Raw genomic sequence first — 22,552 nt, 5'->3', positions numbered from 1 at the left:
TTTTCTTTTCTACGTTAATAAACCCTTAAAGGTTTTTTAAATTTTCTTTTTTAAAAAATTTATGGACGCGGTGTATAATTTTATATATATAACATTCTACTTATAATATAGATTAAAAGCATTGATATACATATATATGTATTATCTGCCTTTTCAAACTACAAAGAAAGAAAAGAGAAAAGTAGAACGTTTCTCTTTATTTACATGGATGTGCGTAGGAAGGCGAGAGTGTGCAAAGATGGAAATAAAGACGGGAGCGCCAGAAAAAAGTGAAACAAAAGGACGTACGCGGTTAAAAATAGTGTGGACCGGTTACGTCAACCGGTCCCTCCAAGGACCATGGCCCATTATATTATTCTCTTTTCCACGCCGTCTTCACAGAATGCCTGGAAATGCCAGAAACATAAGGCGGGAATAACGATAATGTGTCTCGCACCATCGCGATGGGCAATTTATGTCCGTCGAACAGTTCGGAAAATTTTATGAGAACACCGGACGACAGATCGTGACGCGTGTTGTCACTTCTGTAAATTCTCACGCAGGATATCGCATGCGTTAATTAACGTATTGAATTTTAAATACGATTTAAATTCTGCAATTACTGATAATCGTTAAGAGTGTTAAATAGCAGGATTAATTTAAATGTCTGTGTGACAAAATGTTTGTTTGTATGCAAAATGTATTTCGTGATGCCAGCGGGAAACACATTGTAAAATTAAAGTAAATGTGTGTTACATTATAGAGTGTCACGTAAATTACTACGTTAAATTAATTATATTAAAAATTCAAAATTGTTTACTTTGATGGCGATAATTTATTCATTAAATGTATATTTTGCTTATACAAGTTACATTATATTATTATTAAATTATTATATTATTATTAAATGGCGTTAGCCGTTGTAATATCGTGCAATTTTCAATATAAATATTAAATAAAACATTGTACAACATAAATAGCGTAGCATATCGTTTAACGACAGTAATACTGGTAAACCACAGGTTAAAATTACTAAAAGCAGGCAAATTTTGGATAAAGGCGTTAAAAATTGACTAACAGCGGAACGGAATTTCCACACGCCACACCTGTTTAAAGTGATAAGTAAACTGGCTACATCACCACACGAGACATGAGTCACAGTGAATGAATCTCAATTAATGCCAATGCCAGATGACGACTTCGGGATGTTTCTTACCGGGATGAGTCGCTGCTGCTTTCCACCGACGACGAAATGTACGAATTCAGTGACGCAATATAAGACCGCAATATAAATACCGATGCCATATTAGTCTCTCTCTCTCTCTCTTTCAGCTTAACTTCGTTGACATTCCACATTTATTGGAAATTGTTGAAATTCATTGATCGTTTAAAATTAAAGCTAAACGTGAATAGCGCCGATTCATAAAACGTCGTCTATTGAGTCAATGTTTACGTTAATATTTATTGCAACTTTGCAATAAATTTTGCGGCTTTACAAATGCCGATGCAATGGGAACGCGTTTTTCTCCTTAGAGTGCATTCTCTTTTCACTCTCTCTTATCTGATAAGAATATTTGCATCTGAAAGGTAGCACACCTAATAATCTCTTAGCGATATGCCTTTTCGTAGAAACGCTATAGTTACGAGGTACTTATTATATGCTTATCAATCTCGATATATTATTATATATATGCAGGTTAGAGAGACCAGAGAAATTTTATATGCATGATATATGTTCTATCTGAAGATAACTATATCCTTAATAAAAATTTTAGATATATGCAAATGCGTTAATAAACTATTTTTACTGCATGATATTATTTTTATCTCGAGCAATTTCCATACTCCGCGCTATATATTATTTACTTAAATTTATATATACGCAAACGTAAATTTTTTATTTTTAGATCGTTTCATCTTTTATTTTATATTTGTCTCATTTTATGGAAACCGATTTTTCCCGAATTTCAGTTAAAATTTTCATTCCGAAAATCCATGGAGAGTTGCCCTTTACCGTCCTAACTCACATGCATAAACCAATGGCTTAAATTAAAATCGCGAGCTACTTTCCTCGCGCGCAACTTTCTACGACCTACATCCTGCGCTCTGCCAGCAAGATCAACCTTTTATTCGCATCGTCGAACGCTCAGCTTCCGGAATAATTCACAGTCGACTTCCACAGATGAGTGATTCTAAATCGGTCTGTCATTTGCATTATCCATTCGTCGTAGTGATTGCGAATTACAGTCAATGGATAAACAGTAAGATTGATTTCGTTGCTGTGCAGCGAGTAGTTTCGTTGTTATTGTGATAAATGGAAAGACATGTTTCTAAAGAAAATAAAAATGAATGTTTCACTGTCTATGCATTGTTTTTGAAAATGCTACACGTTGTAATAGATTTTACTTACACGTGCGAGCAATAGTTATACAAATAAATAGAAAGAAATAAATTCTTACGAATGACTGGTAAGAATATCATGCTACACCAGCAGGCTTCTGGCAATTTGGATCAAATAAATAAACGAATAAATATTCAGGGAGCGATGGCGTCGTGAGAGATCCTGAAGTGCATCCATAAAACATGGTCGTTCCCGACGGAGGAAGACAGAAGACGAAGGAGGGGCCCGAAGCGAGGGAGTAAAGAAACCGAGAATCTTCCTGCCGCATGTTTTTCCGCAGAAGGGAAACTCTTAGACGGCGAGGGATCGTTTTCACGAAGGGTGCGAGGACGGGTTTGGTGGACGAGTGTGAGGAAAAAGAAAGCAAACGCGCGGTCTTTGAAAAACGACGCGTCGCGCGGATGAGCTTCGCTTTGCCGCGCGGAGCTGAAATGACCTCGGTCAATGTCGGAGGTCGTTGCCCGACGTCGCGGTCGAGGCGAGAGTATAATATCGCTTTTCCTTACGTAAACGCAATTAGAAGTCGCCGCGTCGCGACATCGAAAATTCACGACTCGGCATTTTCACGAGTTTTCGAGTTATAATTTAATTCAAAATTTAATTCAGTCAAATTCATCAGTCAATTGTCCCCTACGATCTTAAATTTATGCACAGTTAATATAATTCGAAATCTAATAAAATAAAACAAAGTTATTTAGTTATAATAATTATACCAAATATCTTAATGACATACAAGTATTTATCTAATGTACATATCGTGAAAAAAGTTTCAAACATTATGTATATAAATAATCTGTCTAAAATTATAAGAATCAGAAAATTAATAATGTACTTATAGTTTACGAAAGTACACATCACTCTTCAATGTAATACAAAGTGTATCTGTTGACATGACTCATTCTGTTGGAATGTATGCGATGCTAAAGAGCGCTTGCAACTCCATCGTCGGACTAACAAAGTGTCCAAATATTGACATAACACATTGCGCACAAAGCGCTGCTTCATCGAGACTGACGACTTACTTATTATCTCAGTGCATAAAGTATAACTCTGAATAATAAAAGAACGTTTCGCGTTAATAGCCTTTGGGAAATCGATTTCTTTCGAATAAATCCTCGAAAGAAAAAGCGGAAATGGGAAACTCTTATTTAAAAATATTTTACTTCAAACGGGATAAATCGGCTTTTACGTTATCTGCATCGCGTTCTCTCGGACGTTTTATCCGATACAATCAATTTGTCGACAAAAATATACCCCAGAAAGGAAGTTCAACGACATCGTTTCATTCTCGTGTCTCATTTTTTTTTCCCCCCTCGATCCCGATCGCTCCGCGCTTCGCTTCCCATTAATTTGCGCCACGTTTCTTTCGTGTAATTGAGCCGCATACCGAGTTACAAGTGCTTTTAGGCACGAGTGCCCCTCCGCATTTTTGAGTGGATCAATCTCTTTTTGTCCGGCACAACGGTGAATGGACCAGTCAATGCCCGCTGCAGAGCCTCGGCGAGCATCGTCGGCGTATATAAACGAAGCATATATCGATTTCCGAAATTAACGTCGAGGCGAATACGTATAGGATTAATTTAAACGCGGGCCGACATTCCCAAATGTGTGGATACAATTTCGCGATTTACCTGATATCCGCAATTCTCCCAGGGGAAATTAACTTCCAAACAATCTATCGCGATTAATTTGGAAAACGGATAGTCAGTCTGTTAGACAGGGAAAAATTTTATTTACTAAAAAAAATCATTAACTCCGTTACATTAATATTACGTTAGGGTTAAATAATTTGCGTAATTCGCCCCATAGAATTTCGAGTTCGTCATATTAGAACACAATATACCGTATATATACGCAGTCCATTGTACACAGAATTCGTGCGTCAGCGCTTCCGATTGAAATTATCCGTCGCGGAGTGACGAACGATCGCGTCGGGGTCGATCCTTCATCTCGCCCGGACGCCTCTATATCCTAGCCAGACAATTCGCGGAGGGAATTTCTACGCCGCGTGAATGATCGGCACCGATGAGGACAGATCCCCGAGCGCTTCGCGAGAGTGCCAGTCGTCTGCCTTGCGCGAATTCGCGAGAGCTAAACGCGAGCCAGGAATCGCGATGCCCAGAGGAACGCAGCCACTGGAGCATCAATTATCCTCATCCCGCGCAGTCCTCGACTGCACTTATGTACCCCGCGAGAGGGGAAAATGAAATATTTCCAATTATGCAAATGCGAGCCGAAGGAGGAATCGACGATCCACTTTGCCCGTAAAACGACGAGTCTACCGTCTGCCAGGACGGAGCGGAAACTTCTATCAAGAGGAGAAGACGTCTCGGTTTTTTTTCATCGCCAACAATTATGACGATCTGTCAAGATGCTATTAATAAATCTTACGCTCGCGTAAGACTTCCTATATAAACCGCAAAAGTTTCGTCGGACCTTGTACTCGCGTCACAAAGTGATTTATCACTCACTTTAATGCGAAAGATGTAGTAGATAATATTTTTTTTGTTAACATAGGAAAAAAAGACTCGATAATTAAACACATGTTCTTGTTCCATGCATTATTGCGTGCATTTGCACTTTTTTCCCTATCAAACTTAATTAAGAATGATTGCCATATCTGCTCGCTCTTAGAATTACCGCGTAGCCAATGAAAAAATAAATATTACGCGGACCTGACAGCCTGTATAATTGGAATATTACGATAGCTGAGGGTTAAGCTGAGCGTTAGCTACCTCGAGAAGACGGGAAATGGAATTGTGCACCGTGGGCTAATTCAGTTCAGACTCGCAGCAAAGCATTCTGTTACGCATATACACCTGCGTACGGAGATGTCAATTATCACTCGGCGCTCACGACGCTCGAGTTAAATCCGATTTGCTCGATCGTTAATTGGAAAATTGCGTTCAATTAAGATTTATTATCCCAGCCGCCAATGCCGTGCGTTCGCGTGCAAATCGCAGCGCGTCTCTCCGCCCTTATCGTCTTCCTCTCGGCTCCCGTATACCGCTTAAAATAGCCGGAGAATTTTCACGGGCTGTATCCACGCTCGCGTTCGCGTCGTCGCGAACTTGTGTACTTCGTACAAAGAACATCCTGCGGGAATTACGAGGGATATAAAGCGAGTTTAAATTTAAACCTTGACGCCTGTAACGTTTTGTTTTGCTCGCGTTCGCGCGACGCAGTTGCGAGCCTGACGCCTGACTGAACCTTTCGAAAGTAAATAATAAGCATCTATGAAGAAATGTTTCGTAATGAAGAAGCTCGATTCTAAACTGTTGATCATCTTTATTGTCAGACATGTGCATTATTTGAAATACATGCATTTAAATGTAAAATGCCTATTTTGTATTTTGCATTTAAAATACATTTTTTTGTAATCCCATATGTGAATGTTTATGTAATTCAATTTTTGTAATTTAAGTTTATATTAAAAGGAATAAGAATTTAAGTATCAAAAATAACAATAAAAAGTAATAAGTAAATATAAATATAAATAATAAGCAATAATAATAAGTGAAACACTGTTATCAGTTAGAGAGAAAAATACCATTTATCCGGATGGATAAATAATAAAAAATAAGAGTTTAAATATAAGTAAATATAACAATATAAATATTTAAAAAATCACTTTTATTTAAAAACATCAAGTTAAAAATATATTTTCCATTTCCTATTTTAAATGGGTGTTTAAAAAGAATTTTGTATATTGCGTTTTTAAATGGAAAGATTCCAGCTATTTTGCATTATTTATTTCAAATAGGCACCCATTTTACACATCTCTGTATCATTGTTCAATCTAAAAATAGTCACCTCAAAAGTTTTTGAGAATCTTGTAAAACTTTATATATTTTATAACACGTAAATTCTGGCTCTGTTCTATCTTACGTACCATTGAGAGTCAGAATATACTGAATACTCTGAAACCTAATCATGACTTGTAGATAAGTCTAAGTTTAGACTGTTTTGATCGAAGATATATATTAAGGCTTGTTCGTTTTCGCTGCACTAGTTCAGTACAAGAGAACAAGAGTATTATTTTTGTAATTATATTATTCCGGGATAGCGCGAACGCAGTCCCGACTACCAAAAATTATACGTCCGAGATATCCACATTAGGGATATTCGCAAGGGTCAGCCCTAACCGTAGTGCAATGGAAGAGCCTCGCCCTGGAGGAACCGCCTTCATGATCACGGTAACCTCTACGCCAGGTAAGTATGCTTCTCGCCGTCGTTCGAGTCCTCTTATAAGGTTCGGTGTTGAATTTTAAACACGAGATAAACTGGTTTGCGTGCGCCACGTAGCGTGAAACATTCGAACCATCTGGTCCCGGCACAGCTACGGAGGGGATGGTCCAACAGAGTGGAAACACGTGAATGGTAACAGTAACAGGTCTTGCGCAGGAGTTTTTACGGAATTGACCAAAGGGAGCATTAAAAGGGGTTAAAACCGTACAAATATATTATAAAAATATTGTGTATAATTTATATATGATATAAAATGTATAAAAAAATATATAATATATATATATACATATTTATATGTATATGTATATATATTACTACAATATTATTATATAGATTTTACTTGTGTAATAATATTTTAATTATATATATATATATGTATACACACATATATATATATATTTATTTATTATATATATATATATATTATATATATATATATATATATATATATATATATATATATATATAAATAAAATTTTCTAAATTATTTATATTTATATTTTTGTTATAAAAATGATATTAAAATATTATTATATAAATTTTATTTATAAAACAATATAATTTGCATTTTTGTTTCACAACAAGGAAAAGGAAAAGTCTGAGGAAGAGACGATGACGTGGATTAATTGGAGAGTTTCGAAAGGGCGAGAATAGAGCGTTCACGCGATCCAGAATAAACGCAATGTGCCGAAGGAAGAAATCTTCTCGGTATTCCGACCGGTGAATAAATCGCCGATGGCAAGGCCGCGGACTAACGGCCGCCAGTCTGGCGTCGATACTGCCGGTTGCAACGCGCGCGGGCGAGGATGCGTTCGATATACTCATCGCGAGCGTAACCGCGAGCTTCCCTGCAAAACTGAGCAGCGCCTCGTCCATTTCCTCGAAAGGCTAAAACTATTCTTGTAGCTGAATAGCAATTATTATTACCAGATTGACTAATGCAATCATAATAAGAAATTTTCGTCGTTATAAGAAACAGCATGTAAAATTATAAAGATATGGAAGAAAAAAAAATTAAAGCGTTTGATAAAAGTTTTTCATTCATTTTTTTTTTTTTTTTTTTTTTTGACATCTTTAGTTGAAGTTAGGCGCAAAGATGCAACGATCGAAAATGTGCGCTTTTTGTGCCATGCATGCAGGTTAAAATTTAATTTGGTACGAAAATCGAATAAGTTTCTCTCGATCGCGATTAAAGAAAGCTGTAAAATGTGTATAACCTCGCAGAAACGAAAATAAAGAGGCTGTCATATTTAATCAATTTTGTTCCTAATGTGAAAAGATAAAAAATGCTTGAAAAATATGCAGTATTGTACCGGTAACATATTTCATAAATCAAATAATGTCATTACATCTATACAGTCTTATTTATCTTAGCTATACAGTCTTATTTATTTTAGCATTCTTGAAAATCACAGCAGGTTATCGATTGAGAAAAATGCGAGTTTTAGCCGGATGAATCGGAAATGCCGAGACAATGCCGCAATCCAAAGTGCATTGGAAATAAAAAGAGTCTGACGTAAGGAAAGAAACTATATATAAGTTACGAATAAGAAACAGCGTTAATACAAGATACTATACATGATTATGAAATTGCTTATAATTATTATATGATATTGCGTTCGAAATTTTATTTGTGTCATACATATATATTTATCTCTTTTTAAAAAATTAGAACATAAATAAAATATAAGCTTCAGTTTTTTCGTTTTATCCTGCTTCATCTAATATAATTCTAGCTTTTATTTTTATTTTTCTCTTTATTTTTGAAGTAGGTCGCATCTTCATTTTTTCTCAAATGTTTATATTGCATTATCTCTCGCAAAAATTCTTGTATATGGATGAAAAATGTGTAATATATAAAATGTAATATGTAAATGTAATAACTGTTCGCCGCGTATTGAGCTCGGGCCCATGGGTTCGCTAAACCCAAATGACTGTGCGGATCAGTCATCCCTGCGGGAACACGTCTCTCTCTTGTAAGCTTGTCACGAATCGCAGCATCTCGCGAAGGATCCTCCAGTCAGTTCGTGAAAAGCCGACAAGTCGCAATCGGATTCTTTACGAAATGCCGCGTCACCGGGCACAGGATCTTCATGAAATGCCGCGTTTTACGATAAGGCTGCGGCGTGTACACAGTTTAACTTCGCGCGTACCTCGAAAGTATTTTCTTTACCGTCGATAGCGGTCACAAATACAAGAACAAAGAGAAAGACCCGAGACCGCCATCAACGTCACGTCCAAGTTCTTCGGACAATTCTACCGCGTCGCGAAATAAAAGAAAGCAGAAACGTACGAAGTCAAGGCGTTCCAGAGATGGCTCAAAAAATTCGAGAACGTCGTTTAACGAGTCGAGGAATTGCAAGAAGTACTAAATAATTCACGCCTTGTATCAACAAAATATTTTTCATTAAATTATATAATATTAATATAATTAATATTTTTCGGAAAAAAAAAAAATTAATTATATAAAGATTCTTCTGCAGTAAATTATAAAATTTTAGCTAGCACATGTTCTCTTTGTGACAAATATTTAATGGATAAATATCGATGTAAAAAAAATGTAGAGTAAATCGTTTCAGAAAAACTTTACTTTAATCAATTAAAAATTATTTTCAGCAAGAAGTGCCAGTCGTCGCGGTCAACCTCCGAAAGTTCAACTTCGACATACTCGTCAGGAAAGTTGCGGTGAGAGACACCGGATGATAAATTCAATACTCAATGACATTGCAAAACCTTCTTTCTTTATAATTTCGACCTTGCTTTCCCCGCGTACCTGGGAGAATCTTGCGTCTTTCGTACCGGCTTTAACTGACTCAACCAGATTCCTTTCTAGACTAAAATAACAGCACACGATATTAGATGCCGAGTATCCTGGTACATTTAGTACCTGCTATGCATTAATATCTGATACCGTTAGGCAGTATTAATATTCAGGATAATAAAGAGGCAAGAGTAACAGAAACGAAATATGCGAACATTTTTAAAAATATCAGCGTGCAGAAAAGGATTATTCTAAGCTCAGCGACTTATACATTCATCACTCTGCATAAAGGAGTCAAACTAAAGAATTTTGAACGCGTCTACGTTGCCGACAAGTCAAAATACGAGGCTTCATCGCATTTATTTGAATTGTTTGCAGCACGACGAGCACAGGACCCAACACGTTCAGACAAGTTTCCGGCGGTTCTCGGGATCGGAGGAAGCAAATATGTACCTGTCACGAAGGTGACGGGAAAGCGTGTTAAAAAAAAGATTCCTCAGGCCCGACGTGTCGGAGGATTCGCATTGTTCACCCGTGAATTTTTGGCAGAGCGTCGCGGTACTCGGGCCGGAAATTCGCACGGACACGAAAATCTGCTGCAGAGCACGCCTGCGGAGAGGAGCAAGAGGCGGAGGAGAAGATCGCGTCGCCGACGTAAAAAGGCTTCGAAAAGAGAAAGCGCTCGACCGAGGCACGACTGTTTCGCGACGCTTTGCGTCTGTGTGCGAGGTCGCGGCTCGGATGAGCTAAGAGCTTGCAAATGCACGTCGTCTCACGAGATGCCTTCGCATCGCGAATGCTACTCTGTTAAAGTTAATCTACGATAATATAATAACAATATAATAACCGCATTACATTAAATTCCAAATGACGTTTTGTCGCACATTGACACTTATTCTTTCTTTCGATAAATACGAGCTCCTTTTTTTAAATTGGAGATAAAAAGTTAATAAAGTAAATTTTATTTTGTCGGGAAATATATTATTAAATAAGCTCGATATGTAAAGAGTAAAAAAGAGTAACACATAAAAGTATCAAGATGGAACGTTACGCTTCTGCGAATCATCAACTTTTTTTACAGGACGGACAAGAAGAGACGAAACGAGTGACACGCAGAAACGCATTAAAGAATGACACACAAGTGGATAAATGTATTGCAGGCCCATCGACCAGCGAGGGGAAACCTGCGCTCAAACACTCGCGCGAATTATCGCCAGCAAAACTAAAGTTAGCACATTCATATTTCTTATATAAGAGATAACGTTTCATTAACGACTTCTACTTGATTATCGAAATTTGCAGTGAAGAACGGAGCGTAATTATCAGAGGGTTAAATACTGCTCGCAGAGGTATTGGCAGATTTAGTGCTCGCGTAATTAGATTGGTGACAAGACAATAATTTAGTAGCTTCGGATGGATTGATATTCCGAATGGTTTAAAACGTTCTAAAATGTTTGTATCTGTATCTACGCTTTCCAAGCAATGTTGTATAAAATCATCTGAATTTTATTCGTCTAATAATTCTACAAGTTTATAACTTTAATATAGAATATTATTAGAAATATGAATATTTCTGTAGAATAATTTAAAAAAAGAAATGGTTAAGAAAATGGATTGTTAAAGCAGCTTTACCATTATTCGCCTGATTGTTTTCCAAATTGTAATATTGTCATATATTTATATACGTGCATAAAATAAAATATTTAAAAAGAAGAGAAAAATTATATATACAATAATTTTTTTAAATATTATTTTCGGGTTCTATATTGCGCTTGTGGACTAATCGCAAGTTTTGATATTTTAAAAATATCAACCGTTTTAATGTTTTGAAAATATCAAATACCATTTCTCTTTTCGACAATTTATTCGGTAATATTACTAAAGAATTCACAAATGTAAAGCAGTCCTTGTGTGGAGTTACACTAAATGTATCTCAAATTCGGTATATCGAGGAACCTGAGCTGAATCGAGGATTGTTAATATTGGATATTGAGTATACTTATGTATGTATTATGTTGATATTGCTATCTAATACAATACATTACATGAAAGTAACAATGTCTGTATTTTATGTGTTGTACTATCTTATTATACTAACAATTCAAGACATAGATGATATACAAAAATCGCCGCAACCTGCTTCAACATAATCTAGATTATCTATTACGGAGGTCCATTTATAAATATAATATTCCACATACAGTGCCATAGGCAGTGGTCATGAATGAGGTCAATCAATGTCATTATTTTACCATTTTGTTATGTTACCTAAAACACATATTCTTTCGTACTCACTCGTAACTTTCTAATCGTTATTATTAGAATGTCTGCGTATATATATTCATACTACACATGCAAACGTATCGTCTCATTGAAATGAAATAAAAAAATATTTTGTGGACATATACTATAGATGGGCACAATTTTTCCGAGAAGCGTCAAAAGCTTCGAACAATCTGCTTCGATGCGAAGTTCTGTGCGGTCATCAGGCCGAGACAAAGGCTCGCTGAGAGTAACTTAAGCTATTATTATTACGTACGCATGAGAAATGAGTCTCAAAACACTGGAATGATCGGTCCCTCTTCAAAGAAACCATCGATCGCTAGCGTAGTCGGCACATTGTCGAGTCGAACGAGGCAACGCTCCCTTCGCGTATTACTCAAAATGTAGCGCGAATAAATTAGGCTAAACGTGTGCAGCAAGCGCTCGAGTTTGGCAAGTCTGCGAGTAAATATCTCCTGCCGCGATATTATTATCTCGGCGTCCTATCTCGAAGGAAGTGACGCGTATAAACGAGAAAATGCGAATTCACCGTGTACTACGTCTGCCAGAATTCCGTAATTGTTTCTCGATTTCAAATTGCCGTAGATCCGCTCTCTGTAGAAAATCTTGCCGCTCTAGATATCCGTCCTTGCCTTTGTTATGAGTATTAAGTTCTTCCTCAATGTTCTCTTGTTTCTTGAAGTTGTCCCAATCTAATTTAGATTTTTCTAACGTACTAATTTTGGCCTTTTTTCCGATCTGTCCCAGAACCGAAGAAATGCCGCCTAATCCGACGCGCTTAGTGCCGCCTCGTCCGCCTCGTTCTTTGGCCGCGGGAGATGTGGATTCCTGTGGTTTCGCGACGGAATTTTCGGCCGCGGAAAGCGATAATCTGGCTTCCGCAGAATCAACCGATACTTCCTTCTCGACCTTTACTTCTTCACCAGCAAATTCAAAAACTTTAGTTATCTTAACCTTTTCTTGGACTTTTGGCTTTTGAATCGGTGGCGATCTCTCTTTGGACTTATTGATTGAATTGATTGAATTCTGTGGCTTTGATTTACCAACAGCTGTAAAAAATATGCATGTGTATTACAAGTTTGAATCTCTTTAAATATTATATTACCTTGTTTTACATAGGATTAGCATTCCTATCAACTGTTTTCTAATATAATAGTATTAAGCTCAAAAATATATTTAAATGCATCTTCAGAAATCATATTACAAACATTACAGACATAATTATAGAAATTATATTATAACATTGTAGATATATCATATTGTATTTTGTTCTTTCTGAAGATAAACGAATTTTCAAGTATTATTTCACATGTACTATTTAGAGTGCTATTTACTATTAAAAAATATTCATTATGTATTATGTAACAATGGCTGCGGTCAACGTGACGCTACAAATGCTTCGAAGCATTCCTCTTCTCTTTTCTTTCAATGAAGAAAGAAAGAGAAGAAGAAGAACGCTCCAAAGCATTTGTAGCGTCACATTGACCGTAGCCTATATAATATGTAATATTCCATGTTCAATTACATTAATATTTTGCACAAGTTTTACCTGTATCCTTCATGAAATCAGCCCAAAGAGAGTCCGCTCTCTTTTTCTCTTCTTCCTCAGTGAGCTCTTTCTTCTCTTTACATTCTTCTTCCTCTTTACTTCCTTCTTCTAAGGTTCTTCTGTGGTTTGCCTTTTTACTCTTTCGACCTTTAGATCTCTTTGTACCTCTCTTCCGTCCAGTATCTCTTTTGTTCTCATCATTTTCGTCTTCTGGGCCACTCTCAATTTCGCCTTCCGACTCTACTTCGGATACTGGATCACAATCAGCGCCATCAGGAACATAATCTTCGTCGTCTTCATCCGAATCAGAAGGCAATTGATGTTCTTCTGACATGCTTAAATTGAGATTAGTATAGGAGATACCTAGAAAAAGATGATAAAAGTATGTATCAATTTAAAAATATGTCATATATTCATAACTCGACATACATTTTTATTATGAGAAAGAATGTTATAAATTATATTTTCTTGCAAAATTTACAAACGTGATTGCTTCTACATTCGTTTGTTAAATTAATAATATATTTGACAAAATGAAGTATTAATATGCAAGATTTATTTTTTCCCTTTTTATTTCATAATTTTAAAATTATCCTAGAATCCTAGATACCATAAAAGGTAATTAGTGTTCAATTAATAACTAAAAATTAAGCATTTTACATTAATTTAGTCACTATTAAACTACAATATTTCAAATAAGAACTATTAACTTTAATACTGATATTCCTTTGTTCAATACTCGAACAAAGGTCCGAGAAGAAATTTCGTATATAAAAAATTCTACCGAATTACCACCACGCTTCTCCGCTGCGTCGTCAACGTAGCGAAACTTAACCTCTTTAACCAGACGGAACAGGCCGATTCCCGGCGTAACTGAACGCGATATCAGTGCGATTTCGTGACTCACGTTCTTTTGAACGACGTGCCGTCGGTGCCAAAAATTCCGCGAGCGGACGTCGGTTCGCCTTCCGGAAATGTCGTTACATCGAGACGCGGCGGCCGCGGCGGATCCGGCGTTTTCGTCGCCGCGTACATGAATCGTCGTCGGCGCGGGCCTGGATCGATCCCGCGGCGTACACGCACCGGGCGTGGAGCACCGGCCTGGGCCGAAAAATCCGCGAGGAACACCTCGGAGGAAAAAGGGGCCACGGGTACCTCGCGACACACACTCGACTCGATTCGACTCCGTTCGACTCGCGCAAATGCGCCTAGGCACGTATCGCATCACACGTCACCTCGCATTTATGGGCACAACCGCCGCCATCTTACAGCGAATCGGAGAAATACGACGTGAAGTTAGCGCGATTACGTCGCTGTCGATCGTGCGAATTGAACTTGGCGAGTTTCCTCTAATCGCGATTAGAATTAAATTTTATTTTTTATTCAACAGAAAGATTTCTTGTCGGTTTTTTTGTTCGATATTTTTCGATGTTTTCTAATCAAGTGAAAGAATTAGAGACATCGAAGTTGTCAAATGTTAATAGATTTTTAAAAAATTACTTTTGTTCCTTTAAAATTCAATTTCAACCATCTGTGGTTCGCATCAAACTTTAGGATAAAATTTAAATTGATTTTATATGCTGCGTATTTTGATATACGTATATTTAAATATACATTCTATGTATTTTTAAAACTATATATATTTTATGTATGGGTATTTTTAAATATTTAAATATATATATGCACTTTCATTCTTCTCAAATATTTCTCGCATTGTACGACATATAAAATTATAAGTAGAATTCTCTTTTGGATTCTAATGCAAATTATAATATAGACCGTCTATGGTTAAAAACAAAATTCTGTTTGCATTTCAAACGTAATTGTAATTATTTGCCCACTATTCTCAACGATGAAAGATATAATAAATGTTATAATTACCACAAAAAAAGATCTTTTACATTTTCATAAAAAAAAGGAATCGATATTATATATCTATCAAAGAATATTAATCTAATTGTAAGATATTAAATCTGTCTACAATATTTTTTTCTCGTATTAGGTGTTAAGTACCCCGCTCTTATTCACGATTTGTTACAAATCTCTTAAATGGTGACACTTAGTTGGTGAGAAAAAGGTCGGGGAGTGTCGGATTGCCGGGCATCTTTCATGAATTTGTCGAGCAATAATTTAACGCCTTCTAACGCAGTATCCTAAGCAGGATCAGCAGGGGCCACCGCAAACCTCATATTACAGGATCCATTTCGAATCCTAATTTCGACGAGAACGGATGACTGCCGGTTGACGGGGATTTGCGATGGATTATGGATCGGCCGACCCTTCCTCTCGGAGCAAAAGTCTGAATAGATGAGGGCAGAGATCGAGGAAACGAGCGTATGTGTGCCAAGGAAATATAGTCGTAGAGCATAATTCGAAGTCATTGTTGGATACATTAATTCAATATTAAGTAGCGATCAACGCGCCAATTAAATTCCATCGCAATTTCCCGTGAGTATTGTAGGCGAGAGAAGTTAGTATGATCTGATACGCCAACAATTACGCAACTACGTGAGCTCGAGCAGATGGTTAAATAACAATTATGTATCTCAATCTATCGTTAAATATAGCCTCTGAGCTCGAGAGAATATGAGATTATACATATGCAGAATTTAACACAATTATAAGTACGGAGTATCACGTATTATAGTTATGTGAGAATATCTGAAGAGCATTCTCTCTTTGTTAAATCGAGTGGTATAAAATAATACTGAAGAAATTGTTTATCTTAAAGAAGTACAATAATGATAATCTCGATAAGAAATTAAGTTCTTCCATATCTGGTAAAATATCTCACCATTATCCTATCTATAATATTACTCACCAAATATTTAAGGATATCTTTAATATGTTATCTAAATCACAATCGGAATGTACGATTCTATTTAAAAGCGACTGGTATAACATCTAGAGAGAGAGATTCAAACAGGTATATTTTTATATTATTTTACAGCAATTGTATGGAAATCAAAGCTATAATCAATAGATTGAATGGACGATCGCCACTAATGTAAAAGTCAAAAACTCACGCAACAATGTTTCAAAATCTAAAGTAGCATTTAATGCGAGATATTAATACAGGTCTTGGTTTCTTCCCCCTTACATTTCTATTGAGACAGAGAAAGAGAGAAAGAGGGAAAGAGAAGAAAACCAGGAAGGATGTGCCAGGTGGCTACGAATGCCAGGGCGTTCCCGCGGATTGGATCGAGCAGCATCTCGGAAAACAAGATGAGGCGAATGAGACCAGCGACTGATGTTCGAAAGCTCCGCCTGGTTTTCGGGACGTCCCAAATCTCCGCGTCCCTCCAACGAACAACATCTTCTGTCTGTCTAATTCTCTTCCCATCCCTCGCGTTGCTCCTCCCGGTTAATCTTTCGGCTTCTGCTCCGAGAACATTGACTAACAATTAGTTGCACGCCGCAGACGCGATCTGCTGTGACCTGTCGGTGGACACTCGCGTGATCGCGAATAAAAAAAGGAATAATCGATCACAGGTATCGGAGCAAGTTGCATTATTAATTGTGCCGTTCGGACGCAAGTGACAACGACGATGATCAACGATCTAAACGTAGCCATTAAAGAGAGAGAGAGAGAGAGAGAGAGAGAGAGAGAGAGAGAGAGAAAGAGAGAGAGAGAGAGAGAGAAAAGTTTTTATGCTACTCTTTTTACACAAAGTTATACCGCGAAATTTTATCCTTCGATCTTCGATCTCTGTCTTGATGTAATTAAATTAATAATCATGAATTAAAAAATTAAATGGCGATTTGCGGCAGCTCGTTATTTCGGACTTTGTCACTTGTGTCCCTTTATACCTGAAGTTTCGTGTGATTATAAATATATCTTGTTGCGGATGTGTGTTAAGAAAATAAACTGAAGTCTTGTGCCTTTAAAAATCTGTAATTGTGTATGTGCAAAGTGCAAATTTAAACAATGATTATTAAATTGTTAATTGTTATTATTAAGATTATTTCTAAAAATAATAATTTGCATTTTTATTTCAAATCGACGTTTAAAAAAAATATTTTTAAATAATCACTTTTTTCTCTTAACTTTGTATAACACTAAACACAATATCAGTTCGCAATTCAGTTTCCTGAGTAGATTCAGATTCTGCAACATAAAACGCGCAAAATATTAAAGAGAAATTATGAGCCAGCTTTTAGAAATATATCTAAAAAGATAAATAGAATTGAAGTAAATAACAATTAATTTTATTTTTGACTGTGTAAAAATAAAATAACGCGAAAAGAGAGAATGCTTTGCGTTCGATAATCGCATAGCTTCGGTTATGTGATAATTCAATTTTAAGAACTCTCTATTATGTTGTTACGCGATAGTAAACTAATCGTTTTAATCATTGATTGCTTTTCCTATTTGTCAACATAATAATTAATCATGTGCCGTAAAATATGCCTTGCTGTAAAAGTTTAATTATTTTCACCTTGCCTGTTTCTCAAATTTTTCCAATAAAACAGAACAATTTTAGTAGTCTCTACTTAATAAATAATTATTTTTTGGCCATAACTTCTATTTTTCAGATAAATAAAATAGAAGTTTCTAATATAATAAAGAAAGCTACGCTCTCTCTCTCTCTCTCTTTCTAATTAAATGAACAATTTAAAAAAAAAATTTTTGTTACTGCAATAAGTAATAATTATCTACCTTTCAATTCGCGTAATTACCGAATAATTAAATAACAATAGTTTATTGATGCAACAGGATGCCTCGAAAACGCCGCGCCTCGACATCGTCGCTGGACGAATATCCTTCTGACGAGAAATACATGAAGGACGACATGGACAGTCGCGCTCCACGAAATGCTGCCAATGCCCGAGAACGCGCGCGAATGAGAATTTTAAGCAAAGCATTTTGCAGATTAAAAACAACTTTGCCATGGATCCCTGCCGATTCAAAATTAAGCAAGCTTGATACGTTACGTCTGGCCGCAACATACATCGCTCATCTGCGATCAGTGCTTCGAGATGACGGTGAAGCCCATCCTGAAACCACCAAATCTTTGTCGCTGGCCTTGGTAAGTGTCCCCATTAAAATTAAAACTAATCAAAGTTTGAGCAAGCTTTCTTTTTTCTGATTTTTAGGAAATTAGTTTAACTTTAAGAAACATTAATAAGAACAATCATGCATATTAATGCATATCAGTATGCATATTAATAATGAAAAATTTTATATAATAAGGCAAAAATGTTTAGTAATTAGTATCTTACTTACTTTTTATTTTTTATTTTTTTTTAACTTTTTTTTTTACTTATTTTTTTACTTTATTGCCACTCTGACAAATTTAATTACTTAAAATCATTAATTAGGAAGTTATTAGTATAGAAAAGATAGATAGATTTAACGAAAAGAGATCTAAATGTCGAGTATCTTTCAAAATTTTTCCATAAAGAGTCATTGCATTCATTATTCTTTGATACATAACCAAGCAAAAAATTCCACGAAATGTGGAATTAAACGGGACTTTTTTATTTATCTGATTTTAACGGAAATCCAAATGAGAGAGTTATTTCCGACCTATTTCTCGCTTTTACAATCAGACTTTCGACTTGATAACGATTCCGTAAAATAACACAGAGACCAGGTGGATCCACTCGGAGTCGCGAGCGCCGTCTTCGCAGTCATCCACTCTGTTTATGTCTGTCCAGGTGGATCGAATCACTCCAAAACCTTCCACCCACCCTTTGCCACCATTAATTCTAAGTTAGTTCCGTTGTTTGAAGAAGCATGCCGTTTTCCGCCGCGAAATAGTTGGCCTCTCGTCGCCCTCCTCTCGCGATGATCAAAGAATATGTTCTGTCTGTAAAAATGCTTCTACGAATTCGAATAAAATCAAGTTGAGCTAAAAAAAAACACGAGATCTCATAATAGTACATAATATAAATATATGTCTACGTTATAACATCGATTTAACGGCGACCAACGAATTTTAATAATACTCGAGACGGTCATAATACACGTCGCAATCTAATCCATTTAAATTCGATTCAGTAATGCGGCAAGAATGATTTGAATTACAGTCATGGCCATTCGCTATTCAGAGCAACAACGCAGCGACGCTTATGAACAACAGTTGCAACGTGTCCTCCTCGACATCTTCGAGCTGTAATCAGTATCGAGGCCAGCAAGCGACTCATGATATCCAAAACTTCCATCATTCGGGTCATCAAGGCGCGACCATGCGCCATAATCAGGAGCAACAGTTCTCTTATTACTAACAAAAAAATTCTGACAATCCGATCAGAGCTTAACTGACAGCGAGCTAGCGATATCTACGAAGAGCGACCACCAGCTGGGTTACAGCGACGGCGACGAGGCTGTCGTGCGTTCACGCCTTATTTATTCCAGAGTGCCTTACTCTAGTATTTATTAATTTAATCTTAATGTATAATTACGATTGCATCTCCACTTTTGTGCGGCAAGGAAATAGTACGTACTATTCGTGTCACGATTGCATGCGTTTTTTGCACATCAAAGAAATCTATTCTGCAATCTATTTTGTAATCTATTCTTTATAATCATCTTTTCTTTATTTTATAAAGAAGAGAAGAGTATTGAGAATTCAATAATCTAACATTCTCGAGGTATTTTGATCCGACATCTTTCATGAAGGGATATTATATATTCGCGAGAGAGAAGAGACTGTTTCCTTGCCTCATGTACTCACTTACCGCAATACCACATGATATTGTAATCATAATTGATACCAAAGCATGTTAACTAGTCCAATAAAAATGTTTCTAAGATTTTCAAGAATTCTCTTTGTATTATTTAATGCAATTATTATACTTAGATCGTTATACATGTGATATACAGAGTGCGACAAAATTATAATGACAAACTTTATCGTCGGGGATGTTAATTTCAAAAGTAGGTATCGTAATGCTTCAGTTTAGAGTATCTTAAAGAGCTTTTTGAGAATATAAGAACTGCTGTAATGCTTCATATCTGATGAGATACGGTAAATTAAAAGACGATGGTCAGGCACCTGTTGATAGGCAACCATGCAGCTATTAATAATTTATTGCTCGCGAAACGATGATCGATAAAAATAACGTATATATAATAAGCAAATAACATTCCCTTTAATGTATTGGTATAATTTCGTTATTTTTTATATATTACATTGCTAGCAGAGAACACATTTCAATGCAACATATTAAAAAATCAATAATAGTTAATAAAACATAGAAAGTTAGCCACAAAAAATTCCTTCAACATTTCTACTTAAAATATTTTTACAATTTAATTTCGATTATTTTATGTTATTATTTTATGTCGCGCGGGTGTAAGTACCTACATGACTTTGTAAAGAAACACGATCGTCATCTCTCTCTCTCTCTCTCTCTCTCTCTCTCTCTCTCTCTCTCTTTTTGAGAAACGCCGAGCGGTATCCGGAACAGCGGAGAGGAAGTCCGCGGTAAGGTAAGAAGGATAAAGAAGTTCAAGTTAAATAAACAGAGCGAAGGGCCTTTTGTGTAAACCCAATACTAAAATAATATATCCCACACGGCGACAAATCGACCGGCACTAAACGTATCGCTTAACGTCGCTACAACAACATACACGGGACTTTGGAAATTTATAAACGAGAGATGATGGTCCTCTCTCTCTCGCCGTTTTCCGACTACCCTTAAAAAATTTCCATCGCACTATTTTCGGCCACCATATGTCCGAGGTATACAGACACCGAAGGCCGCTGCCTGCAACGGCAAAAGCGATCGAAGATCAGTTCGGATTAGATTAAATCGTTAAGCTCATCATCGAAAATTTAAATTAAAAAAAAAGAGCTCGAGACTTCGAAAACGTTTAGTATCAATAAGAGGAATGAAAGCTGCTTAATCAACGTAATTCAAAAAATTAATCTCGTTAAGATAAGAACGAAATTCCGTCTTAGTAATATATGAATCGTATAGATGAATCGCTTGCAGTTTTGCATGGATTTATATTATTTTTACGGTCGAGTCCTTTTGTCATTCTATATGTTCATGGTTGTGAGAATAAATTTATTTTGCAAAAATATGTGAAGATATATATTGCATTTTTTTGCAGAAAAATTTATGCAGAAAAAAGTCCGTATGACTAAAACCGAGTCACGTTTGATCTTTCAAACTCCGATATCACAGTCTCCGATTAACGTGATCCTTCGATTAAACTCACTCTTCGTCTCTTTCTAGGGGGACAGTTAGAAAGAGATGCAGAGTGAGTTTAATCGGAGGATCACGTTAATCGGAGACTGTGATATCGGCCCTAAATTGATTGAGTCATCTTTAGCGATTATTGTAAGTACGACTCTAGAAATGCTGGAATTTTTTTCTTCGCTCGTATAGACGCGAAGACAAAAAATCTATCGATAAAGAGGTGATTCATCGTGACATGGAATTATAGAATATCGTGAAAATCATCTCACGCGGCGAACTCTTGAATTTAGTAGTGGTTTGATGTCGGAGCAAAATGCTGGATTTTTTTTCATTGCTCCATATAAACGCGAAAACAGGAAATCTATCAATAAAGGATCCAGAAATGACCTGTCGAATTAACGGCGATTTGACATCGATGCATCAGTGAATGGTTGCTATATATCAAATATTATTTTTGTCACCTTCGACTTCTTCATTATAGTTATTTCTATGTTAATTACGCAATTATGATTATTTCTATTTAATTTGTTACTGTCTTTTGGTCAATTCTCTACATCAAATACAGTTATATTTTACTGTGCTCTTACATCAACTTGATGCAGAATTGGTCGAAAGACAATAAAAATCTTATAGAAATATTCATAATTGCTCAATTAACATAGAAATAACTATAACGAGGTAAAAAAATAATCAGCATTCGACACCGATCATTCATTGACTAATTATTTCTGGCTGGGAAGGTAATTCGTGATGCAGAATATCGAGAAGATCATCTCGCGCAGCGAATCTTCCGGTGGTTATTCATCAAAACGACATTGGAGTCTACTCAACATCCATCGAAAGGTAATAAAATAAGAGACAACGAAAGGCGGCTCGAGAACGCGAAATGCGACTGATTCCGAGCTTCGAGATTTCGGGGCATTGATTTCTGATTTCGTGCGACGGGGTTTCCAGGAAGCGAGGTCGTTTCGCGCCTCTTGCCGATCGCAACTGCGCACGTGCATACATACTGTTTACCGTATGTATATGTACGTACGTACATGCGATGTGACGCCGATCACGCCGCGAGGCGTCCGCGTCGCGCGGCATTTTTCGCGACGCACGCAGCCATCGCGTGCGCGGTAACGGCGCACGGCGCACGGGGCAGATCGGATTTTTAGTACCGAGCGCGACGAAG

General features: G+C 36.6%; 2 protein-coding genes and 1 non-coding gene across 6 annotated transcripts in view; 1 reads left to right on the top strand and 2 right to left on the bottom strand.

Moving 5' to 3' along the window:
- Positions 1–6,437: 6,437 nt before the first annotated feature.
- On the bottom strand, positions 6,438–6,600 carry LOC139812487 (U1 spliceosomal RNA). Its single transcript, XR_011731880.1, has one exon. It is a non-coding gene; the product is annotated as a U1 spliceosomal RNA (small nuclear RNA).
- A 4,634-nt stretch (positions 6,601–11,234) lies between these two features.
- The window catches only part of Yeti (yeti), a 124,551-nt gene continuing 113,233 nt past the window's right edge, over positions 11,235–22,552 (bottom strand). The window contains exons 1-3 of one of the 4 annotated variants that reach the window (XM_071776557.1): positions 14,014–14,468; positions 13,222–13,584; positions 11,235–12,721 (exon numbers count right to left, since the gene is read on the bottom strand). In XM_071776557.1, the coding sequence (XP_071632658.1) occupies positions 12,198–12,721; positions 13,222–13,584; positions 14,014–14,446 (1,320 nt within the window). In that variant the 5' untranslated portion in view covers positions 14,447–14,468 and the 3' untranslated portion in view covers positions 11,235–12,197. Of the gene's footprint in view, positions 12,722–13,221; positions 13,585–14,005; positions 14,469–22,552 lie in introns of those variants that run through there. The other 3 variants (XM_071776559.1, XM_071776561.1, XM_071776560.1) reach the window with 3 other exon arrangements.
- On the top strand, positions 16,578–22,363 carry Hlh54f (basic helix-loop-helix domain-containing transcription factor HLH54F). The gene is made up of 4 exons (XM_071776564.1): positions 16,578–16,713; positions 17,939–18,251; positions 19,255–21,516; positions 22,116–22,363. Exons 2-3 carry the CDS (start codon positions 17,940–17,942, stop codon positions 19,450–19,452), a joined length of 510 nt encoding a protein of 169 aa, XP_071632665.1. The 5' UTR covers positions 16,578–16,713; position 17,939; the 3' UTR covers positions 19,453–21,516; positions 22,116–22,363.

Source organism: Temnothorax longispinosus, chromosome 4 (genome assembly GCF_030848805.1).
Source record: "Temnothorax longispinosus isolate EJ_2023e chromosome 4, Tlon_JGU_v1, whole genome shotgun sequence".
NCBI classification, from domain to species: Eukaryota; Metazoa; Arthropoda; class Insecta; order Hymenoptera; family Formicidae; genus Temnothorax; species Temnothorax longispinosus.
This window is presented reverse-complemented; position numbering and strand designations above follow the sequence as displayed.

What these genes read in the sequence shown, in the direction of transcription:
- Hlh54f (XM_071776564.1), top strand. Translation starts at nt 17,940, where the DNA reads ATGCCTCGAAAACGCCGCGCCTCGACATCGTCGCTGGACGAATATCCT. An exon ending in AATCTTTGTCGCTGGCCTTG is followed by an intron (nt 18,252 to 19,254) that starts GTAAGTGTCCCC and finishes TTTGAATTACAG; the next exon opens with TCATGGCCATTCGCTATTCA.